Source organism: Zootoca vivipara, chromosome 3 (assembly GCF_963506605.1).
Source record: "Zootoca vivipara chromosome 3, rZooViv1.1, whole genome shotgun sequence".
Classification (NCBI taxonomy): Eukaryota; Metazoa; Chordata; class Lepidosauria; order Squamata; family Lacertidae; genus Zootoca; species Zootoca vivipara.
In genome coordinates this window covers 27016255-27033715 of record NC_083278.1, presented here as the reverse complement: position 1 = coordinate 27033715, position 17461 = coordinate 27016255, and the positions used below count along the sequence as shown (strand labels likewise).

The following is a 17461-nucleotide window of genomic DNA, read 5'->3' as shown; positions in this document are numbered from 1 at the left end:
GCTCTCCTTACTCTCTCCAGCGCTTGGGGATGGGCTGGAACTTAAGATGGGAGGGACTTCCCTGTATCCCTCGTCCCTCACATCCACCCCCCTCCCAGGCTCCTCTCTCCCCCTCCCTAGTGGCTCTCTGCTTGCTGGGGACGAGTGAAATCCCAAGAAGTCAGTGGCATCCGAGCCTGTGGGTGTGAAAATTTCCCCCCAATCCTGCGATCTCTCTCCTTCCCCCTGAGAAGACGGAAATCCCAAGAAGTCAGTGGCATCAGAGCTGGTGGGAGTAAAAATGTTCTGCCAGTCCTCTCCTGCCTCTGACGTCGTCGACCTCGGTGAAACCCACACCTCTTCTTCCGTGTCCTCAAATTCCGCTTCCCATCTCCATGGGGAGCTGCTGCCTGCTATCCCTTCCTCCTGCTCCTCCCCCTCTCCCTCCCTTTCCATGTGCCAGGGCTTGGGCCTGTGGGGGAACAGGGCGTGGAACTCTTCCACTAAAAATTCCTCAGGTACTTCCGTGGCCGGTATCCACTCATTGTGGGATGGCGGAGTGTCCTCCCATGCTATCAGGTACTCCAGCCCTCTCACCCCTCTCCTTGAGTCTAAAATCTCAGTTGCCTCATTGAGCTGTCGGGCGTTTCTCGTCTCCCCCCCTCCCTCTGGAGGTTGATCGCTGTCCCTGAACCTGGTACTTTCCCTGTACGGCGACAGCAGTGATCTATGAAACACTGGGTGCACTCTCATGTCCTCCGGCAGTGCTAGCCTGAAGGCTACCGGGTTGACCTGTTGCGTGACCGTGAAGGGGCCCAGCCTCCTGGGTGCTAACTTTTTGCATCGCCCCCTGGTGGGAAGACCTTCCGAGGATAACCAAACCTTGTCCCCCACCCTGATGACCTCTCCCGGCCGCCTGTGGCGATCTGCCCCCTTCTTGTACGCTTCCTTGGCCCTCTCCAAGTGTTCTCTGAGCTGCTGGTGCACCGTCTCCAGGTCCTCTGCCCAATCCTCTGCCTGTGGGCCCTCTTCCTCCTCCTCCCCCTCCCTCTCCGGGAAAGATCTGAGGTCGCGCCCGTAGTTGGCCTTAAAGGGCGACACCCCTGTGGAGACGTGCACCGCATTGTTGTAGGCAAATTCTGCTAGTGGCAGGCGATCCACCCAGTCCGTTTGCCTCTGGCTGACGTAACATCTCAGGTACTGCTGCAGAATGGCGTTGACCCGCTCCGCCTGTCCATTGGTCTGCGGGTGCCGAGCCGTCGACAAGCTGACCTCCACCTGCAGGAGGTTCATTAGCCGTCGCCAGAACCTGGAAACAAATTGGCGGCCACGATCCGAAATAACTCTTAAAGGCAATCCATGCAGTCGGAATACGTGGTCCACAAACAGTTTGGCCGTCTCTTCTGCCGAGACCGCCCTGGCACATGGTATAAAGTGGCACATTTTGGACATGAGGTCCACCACCACCAACACTGCGGTCTTGCCCCTGGACGACGGCAGGTCTGTGATGAAGTCCATGGACACTACTTCCCACGGCCTGTGCGGTGTGGCTAATGGCTCCAGCAAACCTGCTGGTGGCGCTCTGACCACCTTTGCTCGCTGGCAGGTGTCACATCCCCTGACATAATCCCGAACATCCTCCCGCACCCCTGGCCACCAGAAGTGTCTCATGACTAGGTGAGTGGTTTTGTCCCTTCCGAAATGACCCGCCGTTGGGTTGTCGTGCATCTGCTTGAGAACCTTACCTCTCAGCTGTTTGGTTGGGAGGTACAGGGCTCCCCTGTAAAAAAGCAAACCCCTCCTTTCCTCAAAGTCTTTGGCCTGCTCCCTCCCCCCTCTCAGGTCTCTGAAGATGCGGGTGGCAAATTCATCCGCTGCCGTCAGTGCGGTGAGTTCTGCCTCGCTCACCACTGCTGCACCGCATGACCATGCAGATGGGGGGAAAACGTGCCTGGGTGCTGGTGGCAACTCCTCCTCCATGTACTCTGGCTTGCGGGAGAGGGCATCCGCCCTGACGTTCTGCTCCCCCGGGATGTAGTGGATGGAGAAGTTGAAGTTCGAGAAGAACTCTGCCCACCGTATCTGCCGCTGGTTGAGCACCCTGGCCGTTCTCCAGAACTCCAGGTTCTTGTGGTCTGTGCACACCTGGATGGGGTGCTTGGCGCCCACCAGGAAGTGTCGCCAGTGCTGGAACGCAGCGTGGATCGCGAGAAGTTCCCTATCAAAAACTGTGTAGTTGCGTTCAGGCTGGGTCAGCTTCCTGGAGAAGAAGGCACAGGGTCTCCACTCTCTGTTGGCGTCCAGTTGCAACAGAATCGCTCCCACAACTTTATCAGAAGCATCTGTCTCCAGGCGTAGGGGCGCATCCTGCACCACGTGGAACAGGTGCTGGTCTGAAGCGAATACCCTCTTGAGGCTTTCGAACGCTGCTTGTGCCTCTGGTGTCCACCTGAACTTCTGCTTGCCTCTCAGGCAGTCGGTGATGGGAGCCGTGACACGAGAGAAGTTCTTGATGAACTTCCTGTAGAAGTTAGCGAAGCCTAGTAGGCGTTGGGCATCTTTGCGCGTCCTGGGGCTGTGCCAGTCCAGGATGGTCTGCACCTTGTCCTTGTCCATCGCCAGCCCCTTGTCTGACAGCTTGTAGCCCAGGAAGTCCACCTCCTTGGTGTGAAACTTGCACTTCTCCAGCTTCACATACAGGTGGTTGTCCTTCAGGCGCTGCAACACCTCCCTGACATCCTTCACATGCTGCACTGGGTCATTGGAATAGATAAGGATGTCATCCAGAAAGACCAAGCAGTTCTTGAAGAGGAGGGACCCCAGGACGTGGTGCATGAAGGCCTGGAAGCAGGCTGAGCCCCCTTGCAACCCGAAGGGCATCACCAGATATTCAAAAGAGCCCAGAGGCGTGAACATCGTGGTTTTCCATTCATCGCCCTCCCGGATCCTGATCAAGTTGTACGCCCCTCTTAGGTCTAGCTTGGTGAAAATCTTGCCCCTGCGTGCCGCTGTCAGAAGATCATCCACTCTGGGCATGGGGAAAGCCACTGGCTCTGTCACTGAATTCAGCCGTCTAAAATCCACCACCAGACGGCGCTGTTGCGTGTCTTTCTTGTCCACCCAGAAGACCGGGCTGCCCCCTGCTGCCTTGCTTTCTCTGATGAACCCCCGCTTGAGGTTCTTGTCGATGAAAGCGCGCAGATCCTCCAGTTCCTGGTCTGACATGGCGTACAGCTTGGCTGGGGGTATAGTTGCCCCTGGCACCAGGTTGATCTGGCAGTCAAAAGGCCTGTGTGGAGGTAGGTGGTCGGACTCCGCTTCGCTGAAGACCTCCTGCAGGTCCCAGTACGGCTTGGGTATCGCCTCACCCCCTTTGACGTGCATGGTGGCCACCGTGGCTATCGGAGGCCCCTCCCCTGGTTGGTGCTGCATGCAATGTTCCAGACAAAAGTCCGACCCAAACGTGATGCATCTCTGGTGCCAACTTATGGAGGGGTCGTGGCGCGCCAGCCAGCTCATTCCCAAAACGATGGGGGGGTCTGAGATGGTCGTGACGTTGAAAGCCAGTGTCTCTGAGTGCCTTCCCACTGTCATTCTCATGGGGGGGGTTTGATGAGTGATGGCCCCTCCCAGCAACTCTCTGCCATCAATGGTGGCCACGTGCAGGGGAAAATCCAGCTGCAGAAGTTGGATCTGGTGCTCTTCTGCAAAGTTTCTCGAGAAGAAGTTGGCGGAGGCACCACTGTCAATTAAGGCGAGGACTGTCAGGGGATAGCCATTTGGGAGCGTCAGCGTGACTTCTAGAACCACTCCTGCTCTGGGAGGGGTGGGCTGGCTCTGCTCCTCTCTGTGCGGGTGGGCGGGCTGGGGCTGTTCACTGCTGACTGTGCCTGGCTGCTGCCCCTTGTCTCCTGCAGCCAGGCTGTCTCGTTTCCCTGCTGTGGTGCTACGTCAGTGGGGGAAGGTACAACCGTTCCCGCCTTTCCTTGCCACTCTCTGCGATGAGGGCAGTCTCTGACGCGATGCCGGGGGGAGTTGCAGAGAAAGCAATTCCCGCCTCTTCCCTCCTTGCGTCTTGGCGCCGCCGGGGTTTGAAAAGCCCGCGCGCGCGCTCCCCCGATCTCCATCGGTTCCGGCTCTGGGCTTGGTCTGGGCGGGTCTGGGGGCGGTCCCTGGGGTGGGGTTTGGTGATGTGGTCTGTCCTGAGAGCGTGGGAACCAAGGTTTTGCTGCGCGCGTCGCTTGTTTGTCATACCATCTGGATTCCTGTCTCACCCCCACCGCTAGCGCCGCTTTGCTGAGCTGATCCATAGTCTGCGGTCTAGGACCTCTTGCCAGCTCATCCTTAACGTCTGCATGCAAACCCAGGTAGAAGGCTGATTTCACTGGCTCACTGTTCAGATCCCACCCCAGTTTGTGCACCAGCATGGTGAATTTCGCCCAGTAGTCCCTAACTGTCGATTTTCCTTGTGTTAAGTCATGAAGCTCCTGTTTAGTGGCCTCCATTTCACTGTCGCTAGCGTACATTAATTTTAAAGCTTCTAGAAATAAAGTTGCGTTCTTCATGCAAGGATTTTTTTGCGCGATGAGCGGTCTTACCCATTCCCGGGCGGCCCCCGTCAAATGCTCTATGATAAAGTAGACTCTGTGCGCGTCATCTGGGAATTCTGCTGCATGCAATTCCAGCGCATAATTTATTTCTGTCTCGAATCCGAGGTACTCCCTCGGGTCTCCGCTGAACTTGGTGACTAGGCTCTGTCCCCTTCTCACTTGGACTAGCTGCGGCTGGGGTGCCCCCCCACCTCTAGCGGCTTTCTCCTCTTCCAACTTTTTCTGCAGGTCTAATACCATCACCCGTAGCTGTTTCTCAGTCTCCTCTTTTGTCCTCACCTGGTCCACCAGCTTGTTCAGCTCCTCCTGCGCCCCTCGCGCCTCCTCCTGAGCGGCATGCAATTGCTGCTGTGCGTGCGCTGTGAGGTTCTGTAGCTCCTGCTTCGCTGCTTCGGCCTCCAGCCTCCAATGCTCAGCCTCTTGAGCGCTCATCGCTGCACTCCAAAGTAGCCAAAAAAAGATTCGGGAGTTGCTGTCAGAGGGCCTGGTATGGCTACTCTAGAGTAACGACTCCAGCATGGTCTTTTAAGGCTTTTATTAAGTGCTGACTATTTACAGTGTTCAGAGCAGTAAAAATGCATCCTTAAGGTGAGGTGTCAGAACTCCCGAATGGCGATTGGCGCGTTTTCTTCCAGCACCACAACTTTGGCAGACCCAACCTCTTCCCCCTACGTTTGCGTCGCAATTCGGGAGTTGGGGGGATTGGCCTCCCCCCCGTGCGTCCAACTTCCTGTCCCACCTGAGGCATGGGCTCCACAACCCTGCCTGAGCCTCGGACACCACTTCCTGACTCTCCGCTGGAGGCAGAGCTCTCCTTACTCTCTCCAGCGCTTGGGGATGGGCTGGAACTTAAGATGGGAGGGACTTCCCTGTATCCCTCGTCCCTCACACTACCTAAATACAAAAAGCTACAGTTAAAGGCAGAATGGAAAGTAGGCTTTAAAAACAAAATACTTTATTAGATACTGTTCTTACCTTAAGAGATGTGATAATGTAATTGATTCCCTCAACCAGAGCAATGCCAAATAGCAGAAAGCCAGGGTCATCGGCATAGACATTCTAATCTCTCCTTTCTTCATTTTCTGTAAATATGAGCCAGCATCCACTGATCCAGACCAGAGAGATTTTCCTGTGGAAATAATTCAAGCACGGTAAAAGGAAGCTAACCCAAACTACAGAGTATACTGGATCAATATACAAAGGAGGTTGTACCTGACCAAGTCATACCCAAAATAAACCCACTGAACTCAACAGACTTTAGTTGTTACTAACCTATCCATTAACTTCAATGGGTCTACACTGAGCTTGACATGGATGGTTGGGTACAACTCACTGATAAAAAGGATCTGAAAACCTATCATAACATACTTTGTTCCAAGACCAAGTGGCAGCTCAGTTAGCTTGATAACATTCTGCCACAAGGAGAGAACAGACATATACAATGCTCAAGCAACTGAGCCAAACTATGCAATGCAGGAGAAGGGTTTTTAATTCTCTTTAAATCCTATGCAAGTGAAAACTTAATAGTGTGTCTGGATTTGGAAGGGGGTGTGTGTTTCAAATCTTAATAGCAAATCTCATCTCACATCAATAAATGCATTTTCCTAACTAAACAGATGGGAAATGGAGAATGAAAGAATAAAGACAGCTGCCGAAACCACAAATTAGAGCTTGGCTCAAAAGGTGTGTGCGAGCACATCGGCAGATTACACCTCTACAAAATATTTCCCTTCTCAGCATAGCCAGGAGGATAGCAAGGGAAATGACGTAATCTTTAAAGCTTTAAAACAAATTATTACGTGCAAAGGCAGCTTCACTTAAAGTACAACTGTTCTATACAAGTAAACCTTGTTCTTGGCTAAAAATAAAGTAGAAAAGTGGACCAACTAGAAAGAATTGACACAAGCTTTCTTTCAAAGAAGAAAACCTCAAAAAAAGATCACTTCACACCAATGTGTGCAGAAGTGATACAGGAAAATTCAGCCAATGAAATACAGTAAGCATGCAGCTTATGCCGGGGTTACGTTCCAGGGATCGTGCCTAAAGCCAAAATTGTGTATAGTCAAAATCCATTGGGTTCAATGGCTGTCCCCTTTTCACCCATTTTTATTTTAAAAATTGCTACGCACATAAAGCTGAATTCACACAAGTTAAATGCATGTAAATTAAAGGCTTGCTGAATGACAATGTAACGACGAGAAAAGGGAAGAGAAACAAAACCTATAATTGCTTCTGCCTTTTGGAGACAAAGCATTAAAAGATTGTAGCTATCATTCCCAGAGACTCAGATTTTATACTGCTAATAGGACAGGTGGGGGCCAGTATTCTACATGCAGGTCACACAGAAAATCATAGAAATGTAGTGTTGGAAGGGACCATTAGGGTCACCAAGTCCAACCCCATGCAATGCAGGAATCTTTCACCCAACGTGGGGCTTGAACCCACAACCCTGAAATTAAGAATCTCATGCTCTGCCAACTGAGCTATCCCAGCTCTATACACCCCATAGCTGCCAAGTTATCCCTTTTTTAAAGGGATTTTCCCTTATGCTGAATAGGCTTCCTCGCGAGAAAAGGGAAAACTTGGCAGCTATGATACACCCACATATCTTTATACAGCTCGGGACTATGAATCATTGTCATAATGCTGTATAAACCCCTTATGAAAACAAAAAGGAATATCTAAACAGCAAAGAAACATATACCGGTAGCAAGTTAGGCTGCATAGTAAGAAAAAAGTAAAAGACTGCAAAGTTCAAACATTCATGAAGATGTTTTATAACAAAACATTAAAATCATATAGTCTCCAGCCATCACTTTAAGACAAATGAACGTGAAGTTTTATTTTTCTGTTGGAAGCCGCCCAGAGTGGCTGGGGAAACCCAGCCAGATGGGCGGGGTATAAACAATAAATTATTATTATTATTATACTGTATTATTATTATATGCTTATTTGCAAAGTAATTGGAAGATGTAACTCCAAAATAAAATACCAATGTGGGAAAAACAGAGGTGAAGAAAGCATTCATAGTTTTGTGACTTATTATTTCTAAGCCCTTTTGAGGATTATTATATGAGCACAAGGAGGTACATGGGATAATATCCTCCCCCTTTTATTTTCAAAACAACCCTGCAAGGTAGATTGGGCTAAGAAATGTTAAAAGGCCAAAAGCGATCCAGTGAGCTTTACAGCTGACTAGGGAATCTACAAATTTTAATCCAACACTTTTAATAAGAAAGCCATGCTAACTTTCTATTTTTGGAGAGCTTGTTGTTGTTTAGTCGTTTAGTCATGTCCAACTCTTCGTGACCTCATGGATCAGAGCATGTGGAGAGCTTACTCAACCCCAAATATGAATAACAACAACATTCTTAACAATAATAATATCACAGCAGCAGCAGCCTGTTCACATAAATCAGCGAACCCCAAACTACGGCCCTCCAGATGTTTTGGCCTACAACTCCCATGATGCCTAGCTAACAGGACCAGTTGTCGGGGAAGATGGGAATTGTAGTCCAAAACATCTGGAGGGCCGAAGTTTGGGGATGCCTGACATAAATGATTTTGCAATTAAGGTTTTAGAGAAAAATCTAGCATTGATGATTATGTACTATTCACATTTCCTATAAGACAGTGATTTGTTAAAATTACTACTAATAACAGCAGCTCTGCTGCACTTAGTATCATTTTGCCTTTACTGCCTCTGAACAAAGCGAATGAAAATAGTTACTAAGAAAACACCCTCTACTGCATGGCTTCTAAAAGCTTAGAAGGAAACACAAGAGCTGTTTTGAATGTCTATTGTGTATATGTGAGTCACAGAACAAAAAGCATGAACCTCAGGTAATCCTTTCAGTCATCAGTTTCGCCTTTTTCATGTATAGACTGTGTCTCAAGAGCACTGATGATAGAAACTCTACTGCTTATTCCATATTCAGTCTGATTTACAATAATCCTTGTGTTCTGTTCGTAGCCGTCCTGTTAACACAGCAGCTTTGCATTTTATTTGTTCTGGATTATGCAGGGCATATTAGGCAGTCAGCATTAAACCTAACTCAACATACAATTTAAGACATGTCATAACAACCTACCAATTTAATAGGCTTCCCAAACAATGTCTATATACTGCTCCAAATGGAGGGTTTCAACCAGCCAGCTTGGAGAACAATGACCTGACAGTCAGTAGATGCAAACATCTAAAAACCCCAAGCATCACACAATGCCTAATTGTTACAGAAACAGATTTTAAGCTCCCATTTGTCAGCCGCTAAGCAATATGGTGAAAATATGCCATTCCTGAGTTTGAGGAATCATATTTGATTTCCGTCCCATTACTACTCACCTACAAAACATTATTTTACAACATACGGTAGGTACTCTTAAAATAACGTCTTAAAAGCACACTCTGCAAGCAAGCAAGACCACACAATGCTGGGACGTTGCTAGGATTTGCAAGATAGAACACTTTCCGTGTTTGTCACCTCATCAATTTCCATTTGTGACTCCTACGGATTAGTTATAAATGACCAACCTAAATAACGATAAAAGCACAGCAAGCCAGTCTTCTTTACAGGACACATATTTTCACTGGTTCCACACAAAAAAGGGTAGATTATGCCCCCACATGTCATCATGAACCAAAAAATGCCCCTCTAAAATTTCCCCCAGTTCTTATCTTCAGCGCTGGTTCAGTCACAGAACCAACCCCCCTCATCTGAACTGTACAAAATATTCAGCCTTTGTACTGCTTTTCCATATGCCCTGCAACCACTTAATCCATATAAACCAGATTCCCTTCACTCTTGAAAATTTACCTTTAGAAATCTGGACATGCTGTTGAGGACACACACCACTGCAACATTTTCAGACTTTTCACCAAGGCTAAGGCTTGAATTTCTTACTTACTATGATGAAAATACACACATTCTAAGCCTGCTATATACAGACGACTCACAAACTGCACGGGGATTAGGTTCCAGGGATAGTGTGTAAATCCAAAATTGTGTGTAGCCAGAATAACCCTGAAGACGGCACGTGGATCAGGAACTCTCTGGAAGGCTCCCCACAAGATCTTGGAGAACCCCGTAAGACCTCATGAAGGCCTCCAGAGATCTTCCCAGAGCCCAGTAAGCAAGTTTGAGAGATTAAAAGGTCTTTCTGCACCTCAAAAGCCTGGCATGGAAAGAGCTTTTAAGCTCTCCACCTTGCATGCATCTAATTTGTGCCATTGCAGCTGGCTGGCAGCCCAGAGCATAAAGCTGTGGTCATGGAAATTAAATGCACGCAAGTTGCTAGTCCACTGTATGTTAGTCATTAAGATACACCTTTTAAGCACACCAGAGTAGCCAGGGGATGAAATATTTTATTATCTAAACTAACTGTTCAAGGTACGTTTAGTCTTACCTGATAAATTGCTAGTAGAAGAAACAACTCCCATGCTAGATTCAGATACTACATCTGTATCACTTGCAGAGGAAGCCAAGCCAATAATTCTAGTAATTTCTAGCTCCCTGTCGATGTCGGTATCCGAGTCGCACGTCTGTTTTCAAAATAAAACAGTGGTGTAAGACTTCCAATGGCACAGCTCTAAACCCCAGCACTCTTACATTTTCAAAAGGAATTCCCTCTTCCTTAAAATAGTTTCATCAGAAAAATATTCTGCTGTAGTCAGTAATGATCACCAGGTTTCAAGAAAAGAGATAAATATTATGTGGTTATAAGTTAGCTTGCAAAGTAAAACAGCAATCTTTAAATATATGTAACAGTATAAATATTTTTAAAATTATGTATCTTGCCTACAGACAAACTACACTGGGTGGAGGGAGAAATGCCTTCCACTTTTTAAAACTCGCAACTTGCGGGGATTTGTGTGTAAAGCCAAAATCGTGTATAGTCAGAACAATGCTGGAACAGACAGTGTGTGAACATCCCTACCTCTCTGGAAGCTGGCACACCAAAGGGGTCTTCTCACCTCCACCTTCTCAAGGTGGAGAACTTCAGGCTTTCCATCTTACTTACCAGGCTCTGGGAAGCTTTCTCGTGGGCTCAGGGAGGCTCTTGCAATATCTCAGATAGCCCCACAAGAGCCTCCCAGAGCCTGGTAAGCAAGGCTGAAAACTTAAATGCTCTTTCCACGCCAGGGAAACCCAGTGCAGGAGAAGCTTTTAAGCTCTCCGCCTTCTGTGCATTTAATTTGTGCAATCACAGCTGCCCACCACATACAGCTACAATAGCGCGAGTTATATGTGCGTAAGTTGCATGCTGACTGTACTAGCAAATAATCTGTTACACAAATCACTCCTAGCAAGTCTTGTTCATACCAATAGATCCAAAACCAATCAATGTAAGCCATCTCCGCAGTTTTCTTGAAACATTAAGCCCATGCGATATTCACAAGGATGAGCAATATGCGTATAATTGTATGCTTAAGTCACTGGCCTGATTCAGATAACTCAGTTACAGGAGGTGGCAGCAAGCCTCAGGAACACATATGCCTTCTTCCACTGTCGCTGAGATGGATCTGTTAATAAATTTACCCTTAAAAAGCTGTCATCCTGGGCCAATTCTAGGTAAAAAGATGGGTTTTATATACTGTAATTATAAAATGAAATAATAAAAAAGCTATACAAAAAGAAGGGGGTTGAGAACAATCTGGTTTCAGATCAAACAAGCACAGTGCCAGATCATATCTTACTTTCTATGTGGAAGACAGCATGCACACAATCCCAAAGCCCACTCACACTCCTTGTAATGGGCGTGAAAACACAATCCAGACAAAGCCACTAAGTATAATTTATTTTGTATCTTTGCTCGTATTTTCAGAATGTCTTCTGAAAATATAGCATATTTGGTTCCACCTGCTGGCTTTAATGGCCCTCTCAATGACAGGTTGTTGTTGTTTTTTTTTAAAAAAGTGAACTTCTTACTAGCTTTACATTCACATTCAATAGCAAAATATTTACAACCAATGGCAATCTGAAGTAAACATTTTTCAATGCTAAATATATCCCCCTGTTAGGATAAAATAAACTTATTGTTATTCTTTTCACCAGAGGATTATGGTATATTTTATCTGTCTTCATCCATGTGTCAGTGAAGAGCAAGATGTATCTAGAAAAGCAGAGGTTTTCAACCTTTTTGAGTCCACGGCTCCCTTGACCAACTACATTCTTTCTGCAGCACCCCTGTGGGGTTCAGGAGCCCAGTTATGTCGCCCCTTGCCTGCAGAGCTGGCAGCCCCTCGCCTCTTTTCAAAAAACCTTCCCTTGAGGAGTGTTCCCTCAGCCTCCTCCTCTCCTCTCCCGTCTCCTTGGGAGTCCTCCACACTCCATGGTCTCTGAGCTGCCCCGCCCCAAAGAGAGGTGCCTCCCAGAGGCACCATTCGCCTGTGATGCTCATAGCCAGGGCTGCTGCAATAAACAGTTGTGCAAGCCTTTGGGAGGCAGAGACGTGAGAGAGCCTCAGAGGAGGGAGGAAAGGAAGGAGGGACAGAGGCCAGTGTTGCCCACGGCACCCCTGCCCATCATTCAAGGCACCCCAGGGTGCCACGGCACGCTGGTTGAAAACCACTGTGTTAAGGAATTGTGGCTCCCAGCTCCTCTTAAAAGGGTTTTGATCACTGCCATAATGTACGTTTTTAGTTATAAGATAGCTCCGTAAGTTTCTATAAATGCTCTTGGACCACATGGGCATGGAAAAGATGGCCATTCACCATTTCCTAACTTTGCACTTACCGTTGAGATATTGTGTGCAACTTCATGACGGGGATTGTCACAATAAGCCTGCTGGCTCTTCTGAAGGTAAATTCTCCAGAACTTACACAAAACGTCATCCTGATAAGAACAAAAAAAGCTATTCGCCCACGTTTGTATGTTTATGTGCATGCAAAATATGTGGGCATGTGTCCTTGCTCACTTTGCTGCTAACCAAGCCCCCACATTAACCCCCTAGAGCTGCACCTTCCCACCCAACTAATAAGCTCCCTTTCCAGCTTCCCAACCTCATTTCTGAAGCCACTTCTCTCTTCTACTCTACAGCCCCATTTTGCAGCCGTTTTCACCTTCATGCCTATGTCCATGCCTCCTCCTCCCCTGCTTATTTTGCAATCCTCCCCTTGCACACAGACCACCCCTATGGTAACCTCCTGCACCTTCCTCCTCCCCCCACACACTGCAACTCCTAAGCAGCCTTTTCACCCTCCACACTATTATGATGCCGCTACACCTTCCTATTTTGCTGCCTGCTTTGTACCCCTGCTTTCATCCTAACCCTCCTTCCCGTGGCTCCTTTTGCAAACCCCATTTGCACCTTCATCACTTTTTTCTCCCTCCTCCTCCCTTTTCTCAGCTCCCACTTTTACAGGCCACCCCTACTTCCATGCCTCCTTCTCCTGGGAAACAAGTGCATTTTCATTAAGCAGCACATAGATTATGTGCAATGGTTCAAAGCTGCATAACTGTCCACTGAATTTCATAATTCACTGCCAGGCATTCCCTGGAATGGCTGCAATCACACTAACTCTAAGTCACAGTTTACAATGGTGAGCCACAATGAATCTTGGGCCTGCACACACACACCCTGTCCCCTTCTGGAACAGCTTTAAGGAGGCTGATAGCTTCTATTTCCGCTTCAGCTTTAACCACAGTTTAGCATGCTGCTAGTGCTGCCTGAACCCTCAGCTATGGCTAATTTAAACTATAGTTTGTTGAAACAAGGATGCTTCATAAACTCATAATTCGAAGTTGTTTAGTTTCAACATACAGTACTATAGATTAACCAGATTGTCATGGTTTGGACACCACAGCAAAGTTCTGTATACCTCCTCGTGGCTGTGCCAGAGGCTCACTGTGGTTTATCATCTTAACCAGGCATAGGCAAACTCGGCCCTCCAGATGTTTTGGGACTACAACTCCCATCATCCCTAGCTAACAGGACCAGCGGTCAGGGATGATGGGACTTGTAGTCTCGAAACACCTGGAGGGCCGAGTTTGCCTATGCCTGATCTTAACACTAAGCCATAATTTAGCATTTCATGAGATGGGACCACTGCACCAAGTAGGCCAAATGTACCTTGAACTGTGAAGAAACTCCTAAAGCCTGCAGTGAGTCGGCTTGCTTTGAGAGAATGAATTGAAAGCCTTCACAAATATACCATTCACAGCCGCTTTCTAAAAGAAAAATGAGTGTTATGACTAATAGCTTGTTAATAGCCAAAACTATACCAATAAGACATTTTAGGCTATGATCCTAAACACACTCACTAGGGAGTAAGATTTGATCATTGAAATTTTGATGCACTGGTAATACTAGTCTGTCCCCCATCAACAGTCTAGCTGTAATATTTTGTGCCAGCTGTGTGTCAGCATTTTACTGATCAAATATCGTACACTAGAAAGTGCTAACAGTCGACTTAAAAGTGATATTTGTGTTTCTATCTATCTGGAAGCAATGTTGGGGGAACCTATTTATATCCAAAAGCTATGGGGAAGTCATAGCTCATTTGCATATTTTGCCAGACAGCGGTGTTAGAAACTGGGATAGGAAAGCTAGGAGCTAAATGGCACCTTAAACCTAGGTTATGGATACAACAATAGAATGTCTAGGCACACATTTTTTATAACAAGAATACAAATCTGAAAATGAAATAAACTGCAGCTAAAAGATTACTGGTATGTTCATTTTTCACACGGTCTAGTCCTTCCCCTGCCCACCACCACCCTAATATTCTTAAGAGGGTCTCTTCTCCAGTCTTCAGAGAGTAGCTGGAAGTGAGGAGGCAGAAAAAGGTCCACTCTGCAGTTTTAATCTGAAATCTCAGATGCAATACTGTGCCCAGAGCTCAGAAATTGCTCCCGCTAATGAAATTCCGTCGCGCTATGCGCCTAGAACAGGCATACCCAAGCTGCGGCCCTCCAGATGTTTTGGCCTACAACTCCCATGATCCCTAGCTAACAGGACCAGTGATTGGGGAAGATGGGAATTGTAGTCCAAAACATCTGGAGGGCCGAAGTTTGGGAAAACCTGGCCTAGTACAATGGGAGTTTCGAATACTGCCAGACAGCATTTTTTATGCTTATATATTTATGAAGATAGTATTAGGCCACAGGCTGGGGAAGGTAAATGTTTCATGTTTTTTTACAGCACATTTTCTTTTTTTGGCTAACATACCAAGTTTTTTCTTCTTTTTTAAGCCTCTAGAGATGGAATGTGCCCTGGCGTTTGTCGTAGCATCACCAGTTATAACTTCTCTAGTCCTCTGCAAGACAGTTTTGAAAACATATAAAGTTAACCAAAAAACCCCCACAAAAAATCCAAAAGCCTTCTACTCCTTTTACACATGTATCCAAATGGAACAACAGAGATCATTTTGGGTGAGCATGCTATTTGCAAAGCTAACATAGATGTAGACTTACAAGAATCCACAACACTATCGCACTGCTCTTCTGGATTCCTGGACTACATAGATAATTTTTTGGATGACAGTGTACATCCACTTCCAGAGCAACTATGTGATTAGTTGCAGATAATAAAAACTGAACCAAGGCCACAATATTTAATACAGGTCCCACACCAGATGAATAATTTAATTTTTAATGAAGGTTTACACTTAAAAACTGAAGGGAATTTGAGAGTGTAAAAAAAAAAGTGAGACTGAGAATTGCTTACTTACTTCTATAACATTGTGGCATGATCTGCAGTAAAAATTTCCTTCTTCGGTAAGTCCCCAGTTGATGTCAGAACACTGTACACAAGGTTCATTGTAGTCTCTCTTTTTCAAAAAAAGGGGGGGAAAACTAATGTAAGTATCAGCAGTCTGTTCTTTCCAAGAGGTATACAGTCCTTTCATGGCCATAACATTTATTTCAATATACCACAGTAAAGTATCTTATCTAGCGTAGAAGAACAGATTGCATCTTGTTAAATATTACAGCCCTACCGTATGTATGTTTACTTGTTCCTCTGTGTTCATTAGAGTCTAAGCCAGGCACCCCCAAACTGTGGCCCTCCAGATGTTTTGGCCTACAACTCCCATGATCCCTAGCTAACAGGACCAGTGGTCAGGGATGATGGGAATTGTAGTCCAAAACATCTGGAGGGCCGAAGTTTGGGGATGCCTGGTCTAAGCAAATGTGCAGAAGACGGCACACAGTAACCCAGTTTGCAATCCTATGCACATTTAAGATCCAGTGAATGCAGTGGGCCTTACTTCCATGTACCGGTAAGCATGACTTGGTTTGCGCTGTTGAGACACCTGATTTAACTTCAACGAAGTAGACTTCATGAGCTACACACTTTTGTTTTACAACTTACTCCTTTACTCAATATAAAAAAGGTAAAGGACCCCTGGGCAGTTAAGCCCAGTCAAAGGCAACTGTAGGGTTGTGGCTCTCATCTCGCTTTCAGGCCAAGGGAGCCGGCGTTTGTCCACAGGCGCTTTCCGGGTCATGTGGCCAGCGTGACTAAACTGCTTCTGGCACAATGGAACACCATGACGGAAACCAGAGCACATGGAAATGCTGTTTTCCTTCCCGTCGCAGCAGTAACTATTTATCTACTCACGCTGGTGTGCTTTCGAACTGCTAGGTTGGCAGGAACTCAATAGAAGAGTGCATACAACACCCCTACGTGGGGAACCTTAACACCTGAATAAATACAGTATCACATCCTTCGAAGAAATGGCTGTGTATCTCCCCCTAGATTTAGGTTTGTTGAGGCCCTAAGCTACTGAAGGTAATGGGGCCCTTTATATGTCCAGCTGTCCTTTGTCAACAACAAATTGTCACTGTTTGTGTGTGTGTGTGTGTGTTGAATGGGCACCCTATATATACCGGTAGAAATGAGCAAACCAGTGATATTTTAGGGAGCAGGCAAGCAGGCGAGGCCCATGACTTACATCATAGGAGCCTACACAACACAAAACACTGTTGCTGTATGTAGGTTTTGTTTTGGTTTTTTTGTTTATTTATCTTATATTTTGGAAATGTACATCCAGGTGTTTTTCTCCTATTTTGGGGGGGGGGCAAGAGAGTGGGGCCCTAAGTTATAGCTTGTTTAGCTTAAACGTAAATCCGGCACTGCCCCCAACCCACATCCTCCAGACCCTCTTTTGGTTTTGGTTTTTTTTAAGAGCTGCACGGAAGGCGTCTTTCAACAGAGGAAGCTTTCCGCAGTCTGGTGCAGGAGGAGATGGCAGCTTAACCTGTTGAACTGTGCAGCCTGCTGGAAAAGAAGTGGGAACCCTAAACTACTCCCCCTTTACCCAAATGGCTTATTGCTACGCTCGCCCCGAACAGGCTGTGTCCTGAGTCTGCATCCCTCGTGATACTCCAGCCCAGGGCTTCCTGCCTGCCCCACATCCCAACCCTCTGTTCTTCTCAGAGAATGCCTCCCGCAGGCAGCTGAAGGGACCCTTCCCCTTCTTCTTTGCCTCACCGCGTCCTCTTCCTCCATGGCGCGCGGAGCGATCACCGCCACTGCGCCGTAGTAGCAACCATCCTGCCGCTGCCGCCTCCGAGCTCACCGAAACAGCAGCCGGCCGGGAAACGGAGCCTCCATCCTTTTCGTTCCGGGGTGTTACGTATTGGGCTCAGTGTCGTTCGACCACCAATCAGGGTCCGCCTCCTGGCGCGACCCAACCAATAAGCGCGCAAACAGGAAGACTCATATTCTCAGAGTTTTGGCGGGTTTTTTGGCTGTTCTCTGGTGGGGTTTTACAGAGCTGGAGTTGCTAATGTGTTAATAAACGATCTTCAAAGTACCATGCTGACTCGGCATCCTTTCAAGCTGCATATTTAACGCGGGGATGCCACTTGTCTTGCGCACATTCCCCCCTTCCTCTGCTCTAGGGAAGGAAAAAGCAAGAGGCTCGAAAT

General features: G+C 47.1%; 1 protein-coding gene across 1 annotated transcript in view; it reads right to left on the bottom strand.

The window, feature by feature from the left end:
* TAF1B (TATA-box binding protein associated factor, RNA polymerase I subunit B) overlaps window positions 1-17146 on the bottom strand; it is a 41772-nt gene extending 24626 nt beyond the window's left edge. The window contains exons 1-7 of the mRNA XM_060272477.1: window positions 17022-17146; window positions 15259-15357; window positions 14757-14844; window positions 13659-13756; window positions 12323-12421; window positions 9993-10128; window positions 5565-5718 (exon numbers count right to left, since the gene is read on the bottom strand). Of these exons, the coding sequence (XP_060128460.1) occupies window positions 5565-5718; window positions 9993-10128; window positions 12323-12421; window positions 13659-13756; window positions 14757-14844; window positions 15259-15357; window positions 17022-17039 (692 nt within the window). The 5' untranslated portion in view covers window positions 17040-17146. The remainder of the gene's footprint in view (window positions 1-5564; window positions 5719-9992; window positions 10129-12322; window positions 12422-13658; window positions 13757-14756; window positions 14845-15258; window positions 15358-17021) is intronic.
* Between the last annotated feature and the right edge of the window lie 315 nt (window positions 17147-17461).